This window comes from Uranotaenia lowii, chromosome 2 (genome assembly GCF_029784155.1).
Source record: "Uranotaenia lowii strain MFRU-FL chromosome 2, ASM2978415v1, whole genome shotgun sequence".
Taxonomy (NCBI): Eukaryota; Metazoa; Arthropoda; class Insecta; order Diptera; family Culicidae; genus Uranotaenia; species Uranotaenia lowii.
The window spans coordinates 154,249,416-154,270,675 of record NC_073692.1 but is presented as its reverse complement, the minus strand read 5'-3'; the positions used below and the strand labels follow the sequence as shown (position 1 = coordinate 154,270,675).

General features: G+C 40.9%; 2 protein-coding genes across 2 annotated transcripts; one reads left to right on the top strand and one right to left on the bottom strand.

The window, feature by feature from the left end:
• On the top strand, positions 1–1,098 carry LOC129741976 (collagenase-like). Its single transcript, XM_055733818.1, has 3 exons — positions 1–49; positions 105–461; positions 526–1,098. The coding sequence occupies exons 1-3, from the start codon at positions 1–3 to the stop codon at positions 909–911; spliced, it is 792 nt and encodes a 263-aa protein (XP_055589793.1). The 3' UTR covers positions 912–1,098.
• Positions 1,099–7,630: 6,532 nt separating this feature from the next.
• LOC129741975 (chymotrypsin-2-like) lies at positions 7,631–8,585 on the bottom strand. Its single transcript, XM_055733817.1, has 3 exons — positions 8,516–8,585; positions 8,076–8,442; positions 7,631–8,010 (listed from the first exon to the last, which is right to left on the bottom strand). The coding sequence occupies exons 1-3, from the start codon at positions 8,558–8,560 to the stop codon at positions 7,631–7,633; spliced, it is 792 nt and encodes a 263-aa protein (XP_055589792.1). The 5' UTR covers positions 8,561–8,585.
• Between the last annotated feature and the right edge of the window lie 12,675 nt (positions 8,586–21,260).

The window sequence follows — 21,260 nt, the reverse complement described above, 5'->3', positions numbered from 1 at the left end:
ATGAATTCCTTTTTAATTTTGTTAGCTGCCTTGGTTACCGAGAAGGTCGGTAAATTAGGTTTTCAAAGGAAATCGTTTAGTTTATATTTTTTTTCCAATTCTAGGCAGCTCAGATACCTCTTCAGAGACCTGTGCATTCTTAAAAGTCTTCGATGGTAACGACAAGGAATCCCGTATCGTCAACGGAAACCCAGCTGCACTCGGTCAATTTCCGTACTTCGCGGCTGTCACTATCAACGCCTATTTTTGTGGAGGATCGATTATCCACCCACGGTGGATTTTGACAGCGGCTCACTGTGCTGTTCTAGGCAATGAGTTTTATGTACGAGTTGGGGCAGTCACTCTTTCGTCAGGGACCACCTATTATTCCAACGTAAAATATGTACATCAGGAATTCAACTATCAAACTCTTGCTAATGATATCGCTCTGCTATATCTTAGCAGTGACCTTGTTTTCACAGGTAAAATGTGATAAAGTACCACATCCCATTCAAAATGATTGAAACTCTAAAACTTTCTCAACAGATTACGTTAAAGCCGTCGGATTACCAAGCATTGAAGAATCGAACCAGTTCGAAGACTACCAGGCGTACGTTGTGGGACATGGGAAACAATTTGATACCACTAGCCTGTCTAAGGATTTGATGTACGCCAGTGCATCGGTGATTTCTAGTGATGATTGCGCCTTATATTTTGGGGACTATATCACCTCCTCCACTTTATGTGCTGTTGGATTATCGGGAGAGAATACCTGCACGGGAGACTCAGGTGGTCCAGTTGTTTCCGATAATAAACTGATCGGAGTCATCTCATTCGTTGCTGCAGGAGGTTGTGAGGCACACTATCCATTCGGGAACACTCGTGTTACGAGCCACCGTCAATGGATTTCAAATGTTACTGGAGTGGTTTGAATACATGAAGAAAATAAACTAAGTTAACGGGTTAAGCTAGGGTTACCATATCCTGCGACTCAAAAAGAGTACATTTAAATTAAGGTTGCCAGAATTTTTCAGAACGTATTTTCTTCAAAACCAAACCGTGCATTTCATTTCTAAGTTGACCACAATAAATCCGGGCAGTATCCGGGCAAATTTAGTAAAAACCCAAAAATTACTCAACAAAAATCAAAATAAAAATATTTCAAAAAAAAATTTTTTTTCATCAATATTCAAATTTAGATATGAAATCGTGTGTTAGGCTTCAAAAAATCTCTCATGATTATTTCTGCAAAATCTGCAAAACAAAATTTGTCCGGGTGGCTGAATAAAAAAAATTAACAACTCATTTTTTTTTTGTTAAATTTGCCAAATAAAGTGAAAAAAAATCCGGCAAAATCCGGGCATTTTTCAATAAAATCTGGGCAACTGAGCCGAGCCGGACTGTTCACAAATTTTGTATCAAATATCCGGGCAAACCCGGATAAAATCGGACAATCTTAAATCATATACCTCAAAAATTTTGGATTAGCGAAAGAAACTAAGAAGTGTATCGAAAATAAGTTATAAACCCATTTTTTTCGTTGTGTTGATTTTATTGATTATTCAAACTAAGAAACAGTTCGGAAGTGTTTTAAAAAACTTATTCTTACAGTTTATAAAGATATACAAGTAAAAAAGTAATTATTGTTAATATTCTTGGACTTTCGACTTGACGCGTTTCATTCTGATTGATCACACTTCTTGGCCGCAGCATTCCAATTTTTCTTGAAAAAAGCCATGGTAATGTTGGCCTTACCATCCTTCTTAAAAACTCTCTTGACGATAGCCCAATATCGTTCTTTGGGGCGAAGCTGAGGGCAGTTTGGTAGGATAACATCTTTCTCAACGAAATCTACATCGTTATCCTCAAACCATCTAAGAGTGGATTTAGCGTAGTGGGCTGACGCCAAATCCGGCCAGAACAATGGTGGAGTCATATGTTTCTTAGTGGCAGCAAAATTTTCGACAAACACTCCTTTTGGTAGATATCGGCATTTATACCCGATCAGGAGGGGAAAACAAAATTATATCAAGATGAGATATTTTGAAACTAATTTATTTTCTATCTAAACAAGTTATAATTCAGTACTCGTAGGATGTTAAAATATCTCAAATTATATCAGAAAATCTATACGATCATAGCTAAATTATATCAGTTTTTGATATGCTCCTATCAAGATTATATCTCGTTCAGATAGCATAGTTTGATATTAGGCAGAACAAAACCTATCAGAATTATAACTTATCTAGATATGCATGCTTCGAGAAACTTTTTAGTGGAATGTCAATAACCCACATTATTTGCTGAAACCATGTTCCATTTATGGTTTCCTAAAAATAGGATTCTATTTCAAGAATCTGTTAAGCGAATTTCATTAAAGTACGGTTTGGGCCGTTAACTTCGATGTCCGTGTTTCAGAAAAAGTTGTTCGTATATCAAAATAAGATATAATCATTTTATTTAAGGACAATCCGCAAAAAAAATTTATCATTGAAAATGAGCTCAACCCCATTCAAGTCTGTCAATCAGAATAAGATATAATTCAAATTGGAGAAACTTAAAATCGAAAATTTAGACTACTTAATTATAACTGAATCAGATATAAATATCTTGGTGAGATACATTTGAGTTATTATTTTGATATGGTCTCCTGATCGGGTAGTTCCTTTTGTAAAGAAACTCGCCAACTTCAATACGCAGGAGCAGATTGCCTGCCACACAAGCACTTTCTGGCCAGATTTTTCCACCTCAATCGACTTCTCGTGGTCACTCACATCCTCTCCAATAGCTGCAGTGTAGAATTGTGGTCCCGGAAGAGTACTGGAATCCTCTTTTACATAAGTTTCATCGTCCATGAAAATACACGAATCTGGCATCCGGGCTCTGGTTTTGGCTCGTGATTTTTGTTCAGCCGTTTGTTTGGACACTTTGTGCTTCTTGTATGTCTTCAGGTTGTTCCGCTTCTTGATTCGCTGTACCATTCCGATCGATGTCCCAGCATTTTTCGCGAAATCCCGTATGGACATCGATCGATTCCGGTTGATAAGGTTGATTACCTTAAGGTCCAAATTTGATTCAGATGGTCCTGGTTTTCCGCCTCTTCCTGGCAAATCATCGAACATATACCTAGTGTTCCCCGAACTTGTGGATGATGGATTTTACGCTCGCCGGATGAATGCCGAAACGTTTCGCCACTTCATTCATCGAGATGACCTTCTCTCGCATCCAAATGTCCAACACGCGAATTTCAACTTTTTTAATTATTAGCGACATTTTGGGAGAAACGAATGTTTTAAACGGTAACAAAGCGCTGGTTCACTCTTGTCAGATCAAGATTCTTCATACAGGTGATAACAGTTGTGCGCGTTCACGCGTTAGTAAGTAGAAGGCCCAAATATGTTTATAGTTAATTTTCGATAAACTCCTTATTGTCGTTTCGTTCGTAGAGCGATCTGGCGTGACCGCCAGATGTTTCGGAGACTCGCAAATGCGAAACGGGCCTTTCTGGTCCACAACGGGCCTTCAACTCGCACAATATTTGAGTAGCATTGACTGGGACGATCTCTTCGGCACCTCATCGGTTGATGCCATGACAGAATTGTTCTGTGATTTGATCTGCACCTGGTTGAATTCTCACGTTCCTTTGTTTAAACCACCGGTGTCACCTGCTTGGAGCACGCCTTCTTTACGGCAACTACGGCGCGAGAAAAATGCATGCTTACGCAGACTTCGTAAAGAAAGAACAGGGGACTTTCAACTACAGTTTAGAGCAGCAAGCACCGCCTACCGCAAACTAAATGCAGCACTTTATAAGCGCCACGTCTTGCGTTTACAATCTAGTTTACGCACCAACCCCCGAAGTTTTTGGACATTTGTGAACTCAAAACGGAAATCGAGCTCCCTACAAACCTCTGTAGTTTACAATGACGCTGTTGCTAACTCTCCAAGTGCATGTTGTAACTTGTTTGCAGAGCATTTCAAGTCCGTTTTTCTGAACACCATTTCATCCGAAAGAGAGTGCAGTGAAGCCATCAATCATGTACCTGTCGATGCTTTTGAATTGAACACTTTTGAAATTAATCAAGATCTTATTGAGCGCGCTGCGAAAAAGCTTAAAAGCTCATTTGCTCCTGGACCTGATGGGATTCCAGCTGTTATCTATCGTCGCTGCATCGAAGCTCTTTCCTTGCCTCTGGCTAGGATCTACAACAGATCATTCCAGCAACGAAAATTTCCAGACAAATGGAAAAAATCGTTCATGTTTCCGGTGTTCAAAAATGGCGATCGTCGAGATGTTAAGCAATATCGTGGTATTACCAGTTTGTCTGCAGGGTCTAAGCTCTTTGAAGTAATTGTTGGCCAAGCCCTTTTACGCGCTTCATCGCAGTACATCGCCCCTGAACAGCATGGTTTCATGCCTGGTAGATCGGTGAGTACTAACCTCATAGAATACACGTCGTTTTGCCTCAATCAGTTAGAAAACAAAAAACAAGTCGATGCGGTGTATACAGATATCAAATCCTTTCTCACCGAGCGCTGCATAAGGATCAAGTGCGGCACAAGCATTTCATATCCTTTTACCAATCGATCTGGCGTCCCCCAAGGGAGTAATTTAGGGCCATTATTATGTGCGCTATTTTTTAACGATCTAATTACTAGCCTAGAAGACGGAACGAAAATTGGTTACGCTGATGACCTTAAAATATTTCTGCCAGTGGAATGTACTGCTGATTGCATTCGCCTCCAATCTCTGCTGAACCAGTTTGATGAATGGTGTAGACTGAACAAACTAACAGTCAGTGTCTCAAAATGCTCTGTGATAACTTTTCATCGGAATAAATAAAACACCGATCCCTTATGACTATAGTATCGGCAGCCAGTTTTTGAAGAGGGTCTTTGAAGTGGATGATCTTGGCGTGATCCTCGATGCGCAGCTCACTTTCAACAACCAACAAAGCGAATCGTCAGCTCGGCTTCATCACCAAAGTGTCACGTGAATTCAAAGATCCTTTCTGCTTGAACTCACTGTACTGCGCCCTCGTCAGATCTATAACTGAGCATGCTGCTGTGGTCTGGGCTCCGTATCAACTAAGTTGAATTTTGAGGATTGAACGTGTACAGAAGCGGTTTGTCAGATTCGCCTTGCGACACCTGCCTTGGCGTCACCCCGAAGATCTTCCAGCATATTCGGATCGGTGTCAGCTTTTGGGTCTCGAAACCCTCGCATGTCGCCGAAAGACTCAACAGGCTTCTTTCATTGTTAAGATTATGAATGGAGAAGTTCAATCGCCAAATCTTCTAAGGATGATAAACCTCAGTGCCCCGTCGCGAACTCTGCGATCTAATTCGTTGCTGTCACATCAAATCCACCGAACATCTTATGGCTACAATGAACCACTCAGTGCAATGATGCGTATGTTTCAGGATGCTGAGCACCTGCATCAGTTTGAAGAATCATCCAGTCGATTTATTCGTCGAATTCGTCAGTCCAAGTTGTTTTACTAATTAGATTGTAACTAAACATATTCATTTAAACATTTATGTTCGATGAATTTAATTATAATAAACAAATAAACAAATAAACATTCCCGGCCGACTGGATGCAGGGTATCCTTGTAAAGGTCCCGAAGAAAGGAGACCTGACAGAGTGCGGTAACTGGCGAGGCATAACGTTGATCTGTACAACCCTCAAAGTACTCTGCAAAGTGATCCTGAACAGGATCCAGGAGAAAATCGACGCTACACTCCGACGGCAACAAGCTGGATTCCGATCCGGACGATCATATGTGGATCACATCACAACGCTACGAATAATACTGGAACAAATCAACGAATTCCAGGACTCTCTTCTGCTGGTGTTCGTTGATTTCGAAAAAGTATTTGACCGACTGAACCACAAAAACATCTGGGCTGCTCTTAAACGACGAGGGGTCCCAGTGAAACTAGTCCATCTCATCGAAGCACAGTACGAGGCATTTTCGTGCAAGGTCTTGCACGACGGTGTCTTGTCCGATCCAAACCCGGTAACTGCTGGAGTGAGACAGGGATGTATTTTGTCACCGCTGCTTTTTCTCATCGTATTGGATGAGATCTTGACTGGATCTATTGACTGTAGACCAAACCGGGGATAGCCGTGGAATCCTTCAGCAATTGAGCAACTGAACGACCTTGACCTGGCAGACGATATTGTTTTGCTCGCCCCAGCACAACAAGACATGCAGAGCAAACTCGACGACCTCACCGAAAGCTCCAAGGCAGCAGGTCTCAAAATCAATGTCGGAAAGACCAAGTCGATGGAAATCAACACAGAAAATCGTTCCAATTTCGTGGTAGCTGGACAACAGGTTGAGACAGTGGAGTGCTTCCAGTATCTTGGTAACCAGATTACGCCTGATGGTGGTACCAAGAAGGACATCGAAACCCGGATCAGAAAAGCCCGATTTGCGTTTGCGAGTCTCCGAAACATCTGGCGCTCACGTCAGATCTCTCTACGAACTGAGATCCGAATCTTCAACTCAAACGTCAAATCCGTATTGCTGTATGGGTGTGAAACTTGGTGCACATATGGGGTGACGACGCGAAAACTGCAAGTTTTTGTGAGTCGCTGCCTGCGGAACATCATCTGCGCTTGGTGGCCTGGCAACTGGATCTCAAACGTTGAACTTCATCGCCGGTGTCATCAAAAAGCGCTAGAAATCGAGATTCGGAAACGTAAGTGGAGATGGATTGGGCACACGCTGCGAAGAGATGAAAACGAGATTTGCAGAGAGGCGCTTGACTGGAATCCAGATGGGCATCGAAGAAGAGGCAGGCCCAAAAGCTCATGGCGGCGAAGTCTACCCGCTGAAATCCGTACAGTTGACGAGAACCTTGGCTGGAAGCAAGTGAAGACGCTGGCTCCGGATCGCCAGCAGTGGAGATCTTTTATCTCAGCCCTATGCGTCGGTCAATCGGCTCCGGACCCTTAGGTAGGTAGGTAGGTACAAATGGATAGGAATCCTATCAAATGATTAACTTTGAAGAATAAATGAAAATAGAAATAGTGGGAGGTCCAAGGGGATTGTGTGAAGGTAAAATTTCATTTATATTTTGAAGTTAAAACTATTTAGAAATTATTATAATGTTTGCCCCTAGATGTATGCAGCATCATTATTTTTTTTCGATTATAAATGTTTTTAAAAGAAAGAGTTTAAAAGCAAGGTAAAATGGATAAATTAGAATTTTTAAACAATTATGAAGGTGTTTTGTATCTTATATGATAAAAAAACTCGTTAAACCCGTCAAAATGGAGACTGATCAATGTAACCCCAAAGCATCAATTCCTGAACAGCGACGAAATCGATTTTTAAACCAATTGGAAGTAGTCCAATAAATTTATGCAACCATATGTTACGTTCATAAGAGTCCAGTACTGATTTTAAAAATATGAAACATGCCACATTCCCCTTAACAGGAATAATAATCCAAAAATATTGAAAAAAGTGATCAATATTACCCCGGATTACGGTACCTATAATGTTAAACATTTATAGAAGTTTGTTTCCCATGTTTTTTTTTTGTAAGGGCGATTGTTAAAGCACATGATTGCGATTGCAACAGAAACTTTTATTTTTATTTTTGCTATCAACCTACATAAATGTTGTATATCCATCTACACTCCAGAAACATCCGAAATCCATTGGCGGAAACTGGTGACACGAGCATGCCCAGACGGATAAATGTTTCCACATGCGTAGCCGAATGAAATAACTCCGACTAGTGTATTATCGTAAACTACAGGACCACCTGAATCTCCGGAGCAGGTGGTTTCCATTGCTTGTCCCTGGGTACACACGACTGAGTCGATTATGTAACGTCCAAAATATTGGGCACAGGCTGAGTTTGACATTACTGAAACGCTTGCGTACATCAAATATGGCGTAGTTCCAGTTTCGTATTCAGTAGTTTTTCCGTGTCCCAATATTTCTACAGGGTAATCTTCGAACAGGTTCGATTCTCCGATGTTTGGTAGATTAATAGGCTGAACATATTCTATGGAGAAAGCAGCAGCATGCACATATGTTAGAAGGTTAGCAGAGGATACCGAATATAATCACTTCCTGTAAATATGATATCACTGCTTACATAAAGCAAAGCGATATCGTTGGCAACCAGGTCGTCATATTTAGGATGTATGTATTTCACTTCGGAATAGTAAGTGGTCCCCCAGAAAATGGCTACCTCCCCTACATTAATGTTAAAAGAATCGCCTGAAACAGCACAATGAGCTGCCGTAACAACCCATCGACTGCTGATGATCGACCCTCCGCAGAAATATCCTGGAGGGATGTCGATGGCAGCGTAGAAGGGAAATTGCCCATCAGATGCTTGCTGCCCATTAGCGATCCGGGTTTGTTTATCAGAATACTCGAGGCGTTTAAAATTGAAAGGATGTGAAGGTTTCAGAAGTGGTATTTGAGCTGCCTGAAATTGAGAAAAAGGAAAACATTAAGGAATAATATTATTTGTTGATTATAATAAACGATGAATAACTGACCTTGACGACAACCAAAGCCATGAATAAGCTAAGCAAGGCCTTCATTTCTTCAATGTTTCCAGTTAAGAGGGAGAAGTGCACTCATTTACTGGTAAATTTGCTTAGGTTTATATATCTGCTTCGATAGCTTGATAAGCCATACCTAATAATTTTCTTGTGATAAGATAATCCCTAGTAGGCTGTTTTAAGTTCAATATTCAAATGGTAATCTATACACGGATAAAAAACTCTACAGGTTGATATAAAAATTCATAAGGTTGGCTCTTCCATATCACAGATTTTTGGTTGATCCCATAGCCATAATATTGCTTAATCAACGTCGATAACTACGAACAAGCTAGCGTTTATATACAGTTGATTTGGCTGTAGAGGATTTCTCAATTACTTATCTTACTTACTTACTTAATGATCCCGCGCCGATCCACCGGTGCATAGGGCCGTGGTAAAAGACCTCCACTGTTGACGATCCGGAGCCAGCGTCTTCACCTGGTCCCAGTCAAGATTCTCGTCGACAGTTCGGATTTCAGCGGCTAGGCTTCGCCGCCACGAGTTTCTGGGCCTGCCTCTTCTTCGATGACCTTCTGGATTCCAGTCAAGCGCCTCTCTGCAAATCTCGTTTTCATCTTTCCGCAGCGTGTGCCCAATCCATCTCCACTTACGTTCCCGAATCTCGATTTCTAGCGCCCTTTGATGACACCGGCGATGTAGTTCCTCATTCGAGATCCAGTTGCCAGGCCACCAAGCGCGGATGATCTTCCGCAGGCAGCGGTTTACAAATACTTGCAGTTTTCGCGTCGTCACCCCATATGTGCACCAAGTTTCGCACCCGTACAGCAATACGGATTTGACGTTTGAGTTGAAGATTTGGATTTTTGTTCGTAGAGAGATCTGGCGTGACCGCCAGATGTTTCGGAGACTCGCAAACGCAAATCGGGCCTTTCTGATCCGGGTTTCGATGTCTTTCCTGGTACCACCATCAGTCGTTATCTGGCTACCAAGATACTGGAAGCACTCCACTTTCTCAACTTGTTGCCCAGCTACCATGAAACTGGAGGGATTTCCTGTGTTGATCTCCATCGACTTGGTCTTTCCGACATTGACTTTGAGACCTGCTGCCTTGGAACTTTCGGTGAGGTCGTCGAGCTTGCTCTGCATGTCCGGTTGTGTTTGGGCGAGCAAAACAATATCGTCAGCCAGGTCAAGGTCGTTCAGTTGCTCCATTGTTAAAGGATTCCACGGCAATCCTCGGTTCGGTGCACAGTCGATCGATCCAGTCAGAATCTCATCCATTACGATGAGGAAAAGTAGCGGTGATAAGATACATCCTTGTCTCACTCCAGCAGTTACCGGGATTGGTTCGGACAAGACACCATCGTGCAAGACCTTGCACGAAAATGCCTCGTATTGTGCTTCGATGAGATGGACTAGTTTCTCTGGGACCCCTCGTCGCCTTAGAGCCGCCCAGATGTTTTCATGATTAAGTCGGTCGAATGCTTTTTCGAAATCAACGAACACCAGCAGAAGAGAGTCCTGGAATTCGTTGATTTGTTCCAGTATGATTCGAAGCGTTGTGATGTGGTCCACACATGATCGTCCGGATCGGAATCCAGCTTGTTGCCGTCGGAGTGTAGCGTCGATTTTCTCCTGGATCCTGTTCAGGATCACTTTGCAGAGTACTTTGAGGGTTGTACAGATCAACGTTATGCCTCGCCAGTTACCGCACTCTGTCAGGTCTCCTTTCTTCGGGACCTTTACGAGGATACCCTGCATCCAGTCGGCCGGGAATGTTGCAGTATCCCAGATGTCAGCGAAAAGACGGTGCAACATTTGTGCTGACAGGGCAGGGTCGGCTTTCAGCATTTCAGCAGGGATGCAATCGATCCCAGGTGCTTTGTTGGATTTCATGTTTTTGATTGCCGCTTCTATTTCAGCCAGCGAGGGCGCTTCCGAGTTGACGCCATTTATGCGACTTACTGTTGGCGCTTCAAACTGCGGGTTCTGTTGGTCATCGCTATTCGTGACTCGGAAGAGTTGTTCGAAGTGCTCAGTCCATCGTTTGAGCTGATCTGTTCGATCGGTCAATAACTGACCTGCTCGGTCTTTCAGCGGCATTCTTGCATTAGTCCTTGCACCACTGAGGCGGCGAGAAATGTCATAAAGTAATCGGATATCTCCATTGGCGGCGGCTCTTTCCCCCTCTTCGGCTAGGGAGTTTGTCCAGGCTCTCTTGTCTCGTCTACAAGCTCGTTTAACTGCCTTTTCCAGCTCCGCATATAGTAAGCGGGCGGCTGCTTTGGCTGACCCGGTACATGCCTGCTCAATTCCGACTTTCGCCTTTCTCCGATCATCGACCATCCTCCAAGTTTCATCCGACATCCATTCACTTCGTCTTCCACAAACTTTACCGAGAGTACCATGGCTCGTCGTGATAAAGGCATTCTTGATTCCACACCACTGTTCTTCGACTGTTCCGTCTGTCGGCAGCTCCGAGGCTCGGGATTCTAGCTGTTCAACGTATGCCCTTTTCACCTCTGGATTCTCCAACCGGCGGACGTCGTATCGACACCTGACTTTCTCCTCGCGCCGTTGGACACGCGCAACTCTCAGTCGTATCTCGCCAAGGACGAGGTGATGGTCAGATGCAATGTCTGCGCTTCGCTTGTTGCGGACATCAAGAAGGCTCCTTCTCCATTTTCGGCTGATGCAGATGTGGTCAATTTGATTTTCTGTTCGGCCATCTCGGGATACCCAAGTGACCTTATGTGCTGGTCGATGGGGGAAGAGCGATCCACCGATCACCATGTTGTTATTGCCACAAAATTCTACAAACAGCTCTCCGTTTTCGCTCATCTGTCCTAGGCCATGGCGCCCCATGATGCGCTCAAGGTCTTGATTGTCGGAGCCAATCTTTGCGTTGAAGTCGCCCAAATGGATTTGAATGTCACCCTTCGGAATTCTCTCTACCACGCTGTTCAGTTGACTGTAAAACTGCTCTTTCTCCTGCAAATCGGCAACGTCAGTTGGCGCATAACACTGGACCATTGTAAGGTTTCTAGCCCGTGTTCTAAATCTGGCTACGATTATTCTTTCGTTTATCGGTTCCCATCTAATGAGGGCCGCGTAGGCCTGCGGGCTTAACAGGAAACCAACTCCTCGTTCCCGAGTAGCATGTTCTCCTCGTATGCCAGAGTAAAGCAGGACTTGCCCGGATTGTGTCTTGTGTTCTCCAGTATTAGGCCAACGGACTTCGCTCAGTCCCAGAATTTCAAGCTTGAGGCGGCTAGCCTCTCTAGCAAGTTGTTCCAGTTTGCCTTGTTGGGCAAGGGTTAAAACATTCCAAGTTCCAATTCGTGTCCGTGTTTTCATGCTAAAAGTCGTCGCCAAAGTTCCAGATCGGTCATTTCTTTCGGATTCCGTAACAAGTTATGAATCGGGAGCAGTAGGTTGTTAGCCTAAAGTCCCTATCCCGCGATGGGGCTGCCATCTTGGACTTAGCTGGCGGGAGCCGCATTTCATAAATTCAGCCGCTTGCTGCAAGACAGACGCTGTTTGAGCCGCCCCTGACCTGGAGAACAGACGCTCGGTTGTTGTTGCGCGCCGCCCCTGACCTGGGGAACAGACGCGTGCGGCCACCTTCTCAGTCTGCATGCGACCAAAGCATCCACCGGGGTTGGGTACCCGATCTCCGCTTAGGTTACTCGCACCCCAGCCGGCACCGCGGGGAGGTAGAGATAGGAGTTGTGAATAAGAGGTGATATGACCACTATGGGGTCTCGTGTTGCACATTATCCACCGTTTACCAGCCAAATTATCGCTCAAATAATTAAACAGCTGGTAGATTTGGCTATTTTTTCCTAGGACTAAACCTCGAATTTCATATGAACAAGCAAGAAATTGTCTGTCTTAGAGGAACAATAAGTCAGTAGTTTAACACTCTAGGCCAAAACATCAAATCACATACTTACATACAAGTCAGTAGTTATTTCTCATGGAAGAAGTCGACCAGCACGGAGTAGGAAGGTAAATATGATTTATTTTTTCCAGTTGATTTTCTTTAAAAAAATAATATTTGATGTTTTCAGATCAATAAAGAGAGGGCGTACCCCAGAGGATCCGGAAGGTGGAATAAAAAACCAAGGATTAACAAAATATTAACACATAAGTAGTATTCTTAAACTTTTGAAATTTTAATCACAATCATATATTAACAAGTGCTTTTATTTTCTTTCAAGGGCCGGATGTTCAACTTTCACCAGAAAAAATAAACAGCATTTTGTTTCAGCCGACGGCGGCGGCTCACCCAGCAGCAGCAAAAAACAAACAGTACAGTGGTTAAAATAAAAAATTATGTCACGATCTAATATATAAATTAAATTAAAAATTTAAATGAGTTTCATTTAAAAAACAAAATGAAAAAAACCATGCATTTTATCTGCTCAAATTAATTTTATAAATATTTTGAATCTATGTTGTCCCACGTTCACGGGAAGTGCAACTAAGATTTCCTGTTAGATTCTTGGCATCGATGCGATCGCTAAATCAGCCATTTATCCTTTCATGGCAAAGTATCATCTGATGGTTGGCTTGATCGAATTTTTTCGGGTCAGAACCGAACAACCATAATTATGTTCCAGTTGACGCATAATTTAGCTGATATATCTATATATTTTTCTCTGTGTAAGGTTTTGTCTATTCGAAGTTCGAACCCATTTCCAGCATGGCGTCAGTAAAGACTGTATCAAAAACTCTAGCAATTCTTTCTGTGAATGAAAATAAAAAAAAAAGCCTCTTATTTTGATTTTTTCCATTCGGTTAATTGAAGATCAGTATGATTAGGAACAATATTATGGTTAACACAAGTAAGTTGTAAAGAATTATCGCACTTTTGATGAAATGCCTTTCATTAGGTTCTGCATAGTAGCTTTTGTGCTGGACGCTGCCTTCCAATTTTTCTCGAGTTCTTCCATGCTTTGAGAATTTTTCCCCTCCTTCCTTGAGATCCTCTGCCCAATTGCCTAGTATCGTTCAATCGGTCGAAGAGCTGGACAATTAGATCGATTGATGTTTTTTCTCGACGAATTGAATGTTATTGTCAAAAAGCCACTGCAGTACATGCTTAGCGTAACGTGCAGATGCAAAATCTGGCAAGAACAGAGGGGGATACTGATGTTTTTTAATAGAGGGGAAACAATCTTTTTTTCAATCTTTGTAAACTTAAGCATATATTGTACATTATATGAAGAAAATAATTGACCCCAGGCCACAGGTACAAAAAGCTTGCCATACTAGAACCTTCTGCTGAAATTATTCCTTCGAAATCGTGCAGTCGGAATCATCCACCTCCTCGTCCGTCGATTTCGTGTAGAGTTGTGGCCCGGGAAGCGTACCTGAATCCTGTTTGACGTAGGTTTCGTCGTCCATTGAGATGCGCCTATTGCTGTTGTCCAGAATCCGTTCGTAAAGTTTCCGTGCCCTTGTTTTTTGCTCGAGATTGTTGCTCTACTGATTTCTTATGTACACACTTAATCTTTTCTCCTGTGGAACGATTTTGTCCTGTATTTTCAACAGCTGAAATTACAGGACGATCTCAGGACAGGAAACCACTACAGGAAAACAGCTGTCAAAATCACCTGTAGGTTCGAAACGGATTTCTCCTGGGATTTACAGGTTGTTTTGAAATACTTCTGAGCGGTCGAAACGGCTTCTTCCCGAGATTTGTAGGAATTTCTGAAATCGATTTGTGGTCTCCTACTTTTCTTGATTTTTCAAAATTGTCATTGTTGTTTGTTTTGGATAAAAAAAATATTATTTTCAAAAATAAATTATTTATTTTCCAATATTTGTTGTCACTTAATCACACAGAACGCATTATGATGTACTCGACATATCATTCGAAATCACCTAAATTGTCTTGAGTGGAGCCGTCATTCGGTTAATAATGGCCGCCCCCTTAATAGGTGAATATCTACCCTGCAAGCATTCTGATTTAGCATTTGTCTCAGCTGTTTGACCTGGAGGCTTCGTAACTACTTGCGTCGGAATCTGCTCCTTGTAAAACTGTGTTTATTTCGTTTCGTTTCTTTTTGAATTAGCTCTTCCTGTTTCATGCATGCTGCTTTCCTTTCTTTCTGCTTCCATTCCATCTCGAAAAAATCTCACTTCTATGCAACGCCTGGCAGTCGAAATCGTCCTAAGAACGCCGCAAATTTAGGGTAAATAAAAAAAAAGTAACATTAAAAAACAATTCGGCTATATTCCATGAAATACTCACGAGATATTTCCGTTCGGCATTTTCATCGAATACCTAGGTACATTGAAGCAAGTCGGCAAGGTAGGTAGCTTGACGGTGAACCGGTTACTTTAAGGCATACGACGAGTCGAGAAGTTGCTTGCTGTTGCTGCTGAAAAAAAGTGATAGAGAATTCTTTTTATCGTGACATCAAACTTTTGACGAAATTATTAACTTACCTTACTTGAATCGCCGCTGCCACTTCGGTTATAGTTGTTTGGAGTTGGCTGGATGTTGCAGAACAGCAACATAATCAACATCGATCCCTCCTCCGGTGGTTTTTCGTTTCTGGAAATGCTTGCTCTTCCCGACAATTAGAGATTGGAGCTTTTTGCGACGAACCAGCTTGCCACTCTGAATGATTTGCGGCTAGGTGCGACTGTTTGATGGTGTTGCTTCCACATTTTAACTAGCAGTTTTAAATATTGAACCTTTAAAAGAAAATATAAAAAAGTGGTAGAACGATTTTAGCAAAACCACTTAAGTTAACGCAATTGAAGTACCGTAAAAAAATTCTTGGGATTTCTTGATGCCCCGGAACTTGGTCCACTTCTACGATCCATGCTGTTATTGTTGCTGCCTCGTTTGTTTTGATTCGTCTGCTGCTGATGGATTTTAGTTCGAACATCCTTGTTCATCGAAGCAGATTTCGTTTTCCGCTGGTTTTTCGTTCCAGGCAACCTTGCTGTTCAATAGAACGCCCTCGTTCGTGCTCTAAACACTTTTGAATTTCGAAACTAACCTTAAATAAAATTGCTGCTGCACTTGCAAAACGATAGAAAGGGATAGATAACAGATGTTCATTCACACATATAGGAAAGAAACCCTCGCAACTAGACGAATCTTGCGTGATACAGGCGAAAAATGTCCTGAGTTAAGGGCAATCGTTCAAGTGCCTGTGATCTCGTGAATCTTTTATCCTGAACAAAAGGAAAAACTGAATGTCACGAAATACAGTAGAATTTCTATTCGAATTTCGTTAATGTGAAGCCATTTCCCTGTGATTCGAAGAGTCATTATCCCGAGCGAGAAAATCGCAATCTTAGTGTGTACATTCCTTTTGTACGTCTTCAAGGAGTTCCGGGCCTCGATTCTCTGAATCATCACGCAGATCACGCGTTGATACCGATCGGCTACGTTTGATATGAGTGACTATTGTAGCATCCAACTGGGGCTGACCTGAAACCGGTTTTCTTCCGGTTCTAACACCCTTTTCAGTGCACCAAGTGTGCAGAATATTCTTTCTAGTTTCAAGACGAATACGAACCATAGCGAAGATGAGAATTGATTGCACAACACTTTGAACGCATGTCAATAAACTTTGCGTGCATACACACAGAAAAAAGTTCACTCATTTTTGAGTGAATTAGTTTTGAAAGTTGCTAATGACTTAGCAATATTTAAATTGCCAATTTTATTTACATTGATTAGTTGGACAAATAAACTAACCTTATTAATTGGATTGCAGCATGAATTTGTACTTTGCCCACTTTCCTGTCGACCCATGTCAAAAGCTTACCACCAACGAGTGCTTGAAATGTTGTGCCATATTTTCATGTCCGGCGCCGTAAAAGGAAACTTCCTTATCAATTATCACTTCAGAGAATTCAAAACATAAAATAATTACGACTTAGGACTGCAACACGCCGTTGCCTTTTTTGTTTCGTCAACCATCTTTGCTTCTCGGATGACGGTGATATTATCACAAGCAGACTTGTAAACCATCGAAATTTTCTCTGACAATCGCACAGCCTGCTTCTATCAGTTTCAATGTTGATGCCATCAAACGACCCAAGTAACCATAAGCACTAAAGCTTTGCATTTTTATAGCTTTACACCAGCATTCAAAGGCTAAATTACACTATATCAGCACATCAAGTGCAATTTTGCATTACAACAGCCCTTCGATTGCTATGCTGCATGATGTTAGAATTATACCACTCTTTTACAATGCAACTTGCATTCTATCAGCTTTGCACAATGCTTTTGAAATGCAACATTGTTCTAAATCAGAATAACAAATGCTATATTTTCTAAGCATCAAATAGGCATCACACAAGCTTGCTTTAATTCTTTTAAGCACTATGTAAGCACTACAGTGGCATTAGGCCAAAGCACATTAGCATTGATTGATACTGAATCAATGCAAATCCAGGGCACCGGTTGCTAGAAATTTGATTCAAATAGGTCTTTTTTTTCAAAGATTTAACGCGGACCTGATAGGTTCGCAGGCAGAGTCAATGTCAAATGTCAGAGCCACATATGTCATGAGTTCGATTCCAGGTCATTTTCAGCTGAAAAATAAAAAAAATATCATGTAGAAAATTCAAATCAATACTGATGTTATGAAATCGCTTGGTACATCTTTGTACCTGAAAATGATCACATTTTCATATGTGATGAAAGAAATTAGAGAAACATGAACTATCAAAGAACGAAAGAACATAAGCCGTAAATATCATGAAAATTTCGAAAAATGCGGAGATTGCAGGTTCAAGTCCTGTCGGTGAGCCGTTGTATCTTTTTCGAAATTTCGTTCTTTGATAGTTCATGTTTCTCTAATTTCTTTCATCACATATGAAAATAGAAAATTCAATCCGAGAGATCTCCTCAATATGCTTAAGCGAATATAAAAATAATTACAAACTTAGTATCATGGCCGAAAAATGAACCAAACAAAAATCCAAAATATTTTTTTTTTTCGCATGGTCGAACCTCATTCGAACGCCATTTGCATTTTGCCAGCATTTTGCCCGCCAACGCTGTAGCATCAACCAATGCTATAACAGTGCTTTTATAGGGTTATACCAGTTTCTGCACTGATGCAGCAGTTAATTTCGCCAAACCTGGCTCACAGAGCTAAAATGATGCACAGAATCAAGCACTATAGCTGACGCTAGAGCAGAGTTGATGCTAGATTTTAGTGCTTATGGTTACTTGGGGAGTGCGACCATACACACTCATCTGGCGCAACCCCTTATAGTGTAGTTTTGACCCGTTATCGGAAAAGACTGGGTTAACTCCTTTTTCATGTAAAGCCCTTGTACTCTTTATAGTGTACACAGCATGTACGTCAAACAGAAGTGAAAATTAGTAATGTAAGCATGTAAAATCTACACATTATTTTGGTAGCCCGCTCTTCATGGCGATGTCAGCCCTTTGAAAGATGGAAAGAAAATAATAAAAACAAATCAGTTTGTTGTGAATCCCTGTATTCGACAAGTTATAATTTTAATGCTCGTGTTATAGAATAGGAAAATATTCCTTCAGCTGATCTTCTTTCAGCATTATCCGATTCATTGAATCGTCTAACGAGATCGGTTACGGCAGAAAGAGGTCTATATTCAGAATGACAAGTTACAAACTACCCTTTATTTAGTAAGCCAGCTTTTTTAAATAATGTGTAAAATTGACTTGATGAAACGACACTTTTTTTGACAGATCTCGGCTGTTCGCAAAAATGGGTCAATTTTACAAGTTTAAGGTGTTGCGCCAAATGAGAGTGTACACTTGCAGAACAGTCGACTACCATCAGACGAAACTACATTCATTCTTCTTTGTGTGATTGTCGAACGAAATTTCGTGTCTTGGTACACGAGAGCGATAATTTGATGGTCAAACGACCAGAATTCCCGACAGTTGACGAACGTCGCCTATCTCTTTCACGCAGCAGAACTTACAGACTCAATAAGCCAATGCAATCCTTTCTATTCACTCTCTCCTGTGGAAAAAAATCCGTGCTCCGAAGCACCGGGTGATGTTTGGATGTGAATATGGAATGATTATTTACGCATATGGAATGAAAGTCAAACGACTACAACGATAAAAATTTCATTTGAAATTTTTTTGCTCTCCGATCAAACGATTGCGCTCTCCATGATTGTCAAGAACGATGTGTTGTGGATGTCTGCGAAAAAGTTCAAACGATGGTGACCACTTCCAAGTGACAAGACTGATCACAAGATTAAAAACTACCCGTCTTGAAGCGTACTCGGGGTTTTCCCAAAAAAAAGTGCAATAATGGTCCAACAAAATGACCCGTTATTTGACAGATCCTGGAGATTCACAATAACGGGTCAATTTTACATTTGTTAAAGTGTTCCCCCAAATGAGTGTGTACTGTGTGTAACATGGTGGAATCGATGGGGAATGAATGGTTGAAAGATGAAAATCCAACTGGTCTCGTTCTTTAAAACCTTCCAGAACGGTTTCTATTCCGATTCCCCCGGTTTTCACCGCGACTAAGACGCAAAACTTGTTCATAACGGCAGCGTTGTCCATTGTCGATGTTTTGGTTTTGAAAAAATTCAAAATTTTTGCATTTTGTCTCCTCGATGATACAAATTTGTTGAATAACGCAGTTGAAATTTATTTTTAACATTGAAACATATTTAACAAGATGATGAAATCATAAAGGATCAATTCTAGAGCTTTTTTTATTTGGTCGTATGAGCCAGTGGACATGTTTTGAGAAAATCGATGTTAAAGTTTCGAACCACATTTTCAATTCTCGTTTTATTAATGCTGGTCCGATTTGTCTGAAAATTTGAATGTCACAGTAAAAGTGGACGTAGAACATGCTGACGTACTCGAAAATGGCGTTAATTGAGTTGTAATCAATGAAGATGTACTTACGACCTAATGCATTTCTAATTTGGCGCAAAAGTCCTTATGCTCATTCGATGAATTGGATTCCAAAAACTGATTTCATTGGATTGAATATCAAGTAACTTATTCGTATGTGATTGAATAAATACTTTCAACAGTGGCACTTTCAAACTGACGCGCTGGAATTACTTTTATGGCTAGCCTGGATTTATTGATTTGTTCAAGTGACCATTATGAATCAACCTGGACATTCCCGGGTATGAGAAAAAGCATCGATTACTTTCAACCATTTTGGCTACCTCTGTAATGACAAAAAAACTGACTATTCATACATTGAAAAGTAAAGCTTATTGTACTCAACTGATGCAAATTTGCAGCGTCTTACCATGATAGGATCGATAACATCATTCCTGCAGACAATTTTCTTTTCTTTTCCTGTTACTCGTTACACTTAAAGGCACTTGCCGAAGCACTTTTCGCGACTACGCAAAACGTCGTAAAACCATCTCATCGAACTGTTTACTTTGCGACCATTTGCATCTCGGCAATGCACGGCAGCGCTAAACGACGTTAAAACCAAGTTGCATTCAAAAATTAGAAAGTCAACATGCGACCTAAATTCAAATCAATTTGGTAAAGTTGTTATTTGATCAAATAAAACCAAACTCTTAGCGAACATAGAATACATTTTTCTCAACCATTTGCAGTCAATATCTCAGATTGCGGTACGTTGGTTCATACGACCTAATCAAAACAAACTCTAGAATTATAATTATTAGCTTGATTTTTATGTTCTCGTTTTTTCAAAAAATAAAAATTAATTGAATATAACATTTTGTGTTGGAGTTTACCGAGTTTTGTTTCAATATTTCCCTGTGATCCCTGTCAGTGGACGCTGTATTGTCGTGCGAAAATTGAAGAGTGCGTCGCGTCAGCGTTTTAGTATTCAACGACGGCGTTGACAGCTGACGCGACGCGACGTCCGACGCGGTATTGTCTGGCTGACTTTATTCTTCATTCTCTTTATCCTCAATCCTCATGCTCCATCGATTCAGCCATGTTACTAAATCTAATTTAGTAGCATTGTTGAGTTATTGACGAAATGAGATTTTTCACGTTCATTCTCACGAGAAGTGTTCAAAATTATTCCAAGCGTGAATGGTAAATTTAAAAGATGTTTTCGTAGAAGGAGTTCGGTAGAAATGCTGATCTGATTAAATAATCTGTCACGATTGTGGTAGATATGTCTTAGGAAAATAATAATGTTGAACAATTAATCAAAATGTAGGTTTCGTTAAGTTTTGAGTAAATCAGCTTCTTATACGAAATGTGTTTATATCTGAGCAACATTGCTGTTTAATTAAGGAATAAATTATTGGTTTCATTAAGATATACATTTTTAAGAATGCATTAATAACATACTATAAATGGTTACACAGATTGAAGCTTGTGTTTCTGCTGAATGAGATGGATGAACTTGAGTGACACGGAGAAAAAGCGATGAATGAGCAAATAAGAGAACAAGAGAAAGCTGACGGAAGAGACTGATGAATGAACTTATGTCGATCATTCTGTAAACCAAATTTGAGGAAGAAAGGTGCGTTTCTCTGTCGCGAATTCGAATAGCATGTGAAGTGGGATAAAATGAAAATTTTAAAAGAACTAGGGGTGAATTTGAAAAATTACTACAACGATGTCAGCCACATCTTTCTATTAAATCTGCGAAACAGAAATCATGTGGTACATCCTGCAAAACTATGTATTTTCATAATTGAAAATACCAGATAATCATAGTTACATTTGATCTTTATTCAAAAGTTGAAGAAAATTTAAGACTACATATTGCTT

What these genes read in the sequence shown, in the direction of transcription:
- LOC129741976 (XM_055733818.1), top strand. Translation starts at nt 1, where the DNA reads ATGAATTCCTTTTTAATTTTGTTAGCTGCCTTGGTTACCGAGAAGGTC. An exon ending in CTTGGTTACCGAGAAGGTCG is followed by an intron (nt 50 to 104) that starts GTAAATTAGGTT and finishes TTCCAATTCTAG; the next exon opens with GCAGCTCAGATACCTCTTCA. An exon ending in CAGTGACCTTGTTTTCACAG is followed by an intron (nt 462 to 525) that starts GTAAAATGTGAT and finishes CTTTCTCAACAG; the next exon opens with ATTACGTTAAAGCCGTCGGA.
- LOC129741975 (XM_055733817.1), bottom strand. Translation starts at nt 8,560, where the DNA reads ATGAAGGCCTTGCTTAGCTTATTCATGGCTTTGGTTGTCGTCAAG. An exon ending in TGGCTTTGGTTGTCGTCAAG is followed by an intron (nt 8,443 to 8,515) that starts GTCAGTTATTCA and finishes TCTCAATTTCAG; the next exon opens with GCAGCTCAAATACCACTTCT. An exon ending in TGATATCATATTTACAGGAA is followed by an intron (nt 8,011 to 8,075) that starts GTGATTATATTC and finishes CTTTCTCCATAG; the next exon opens with AATATGTTCAGCCTATTAAT.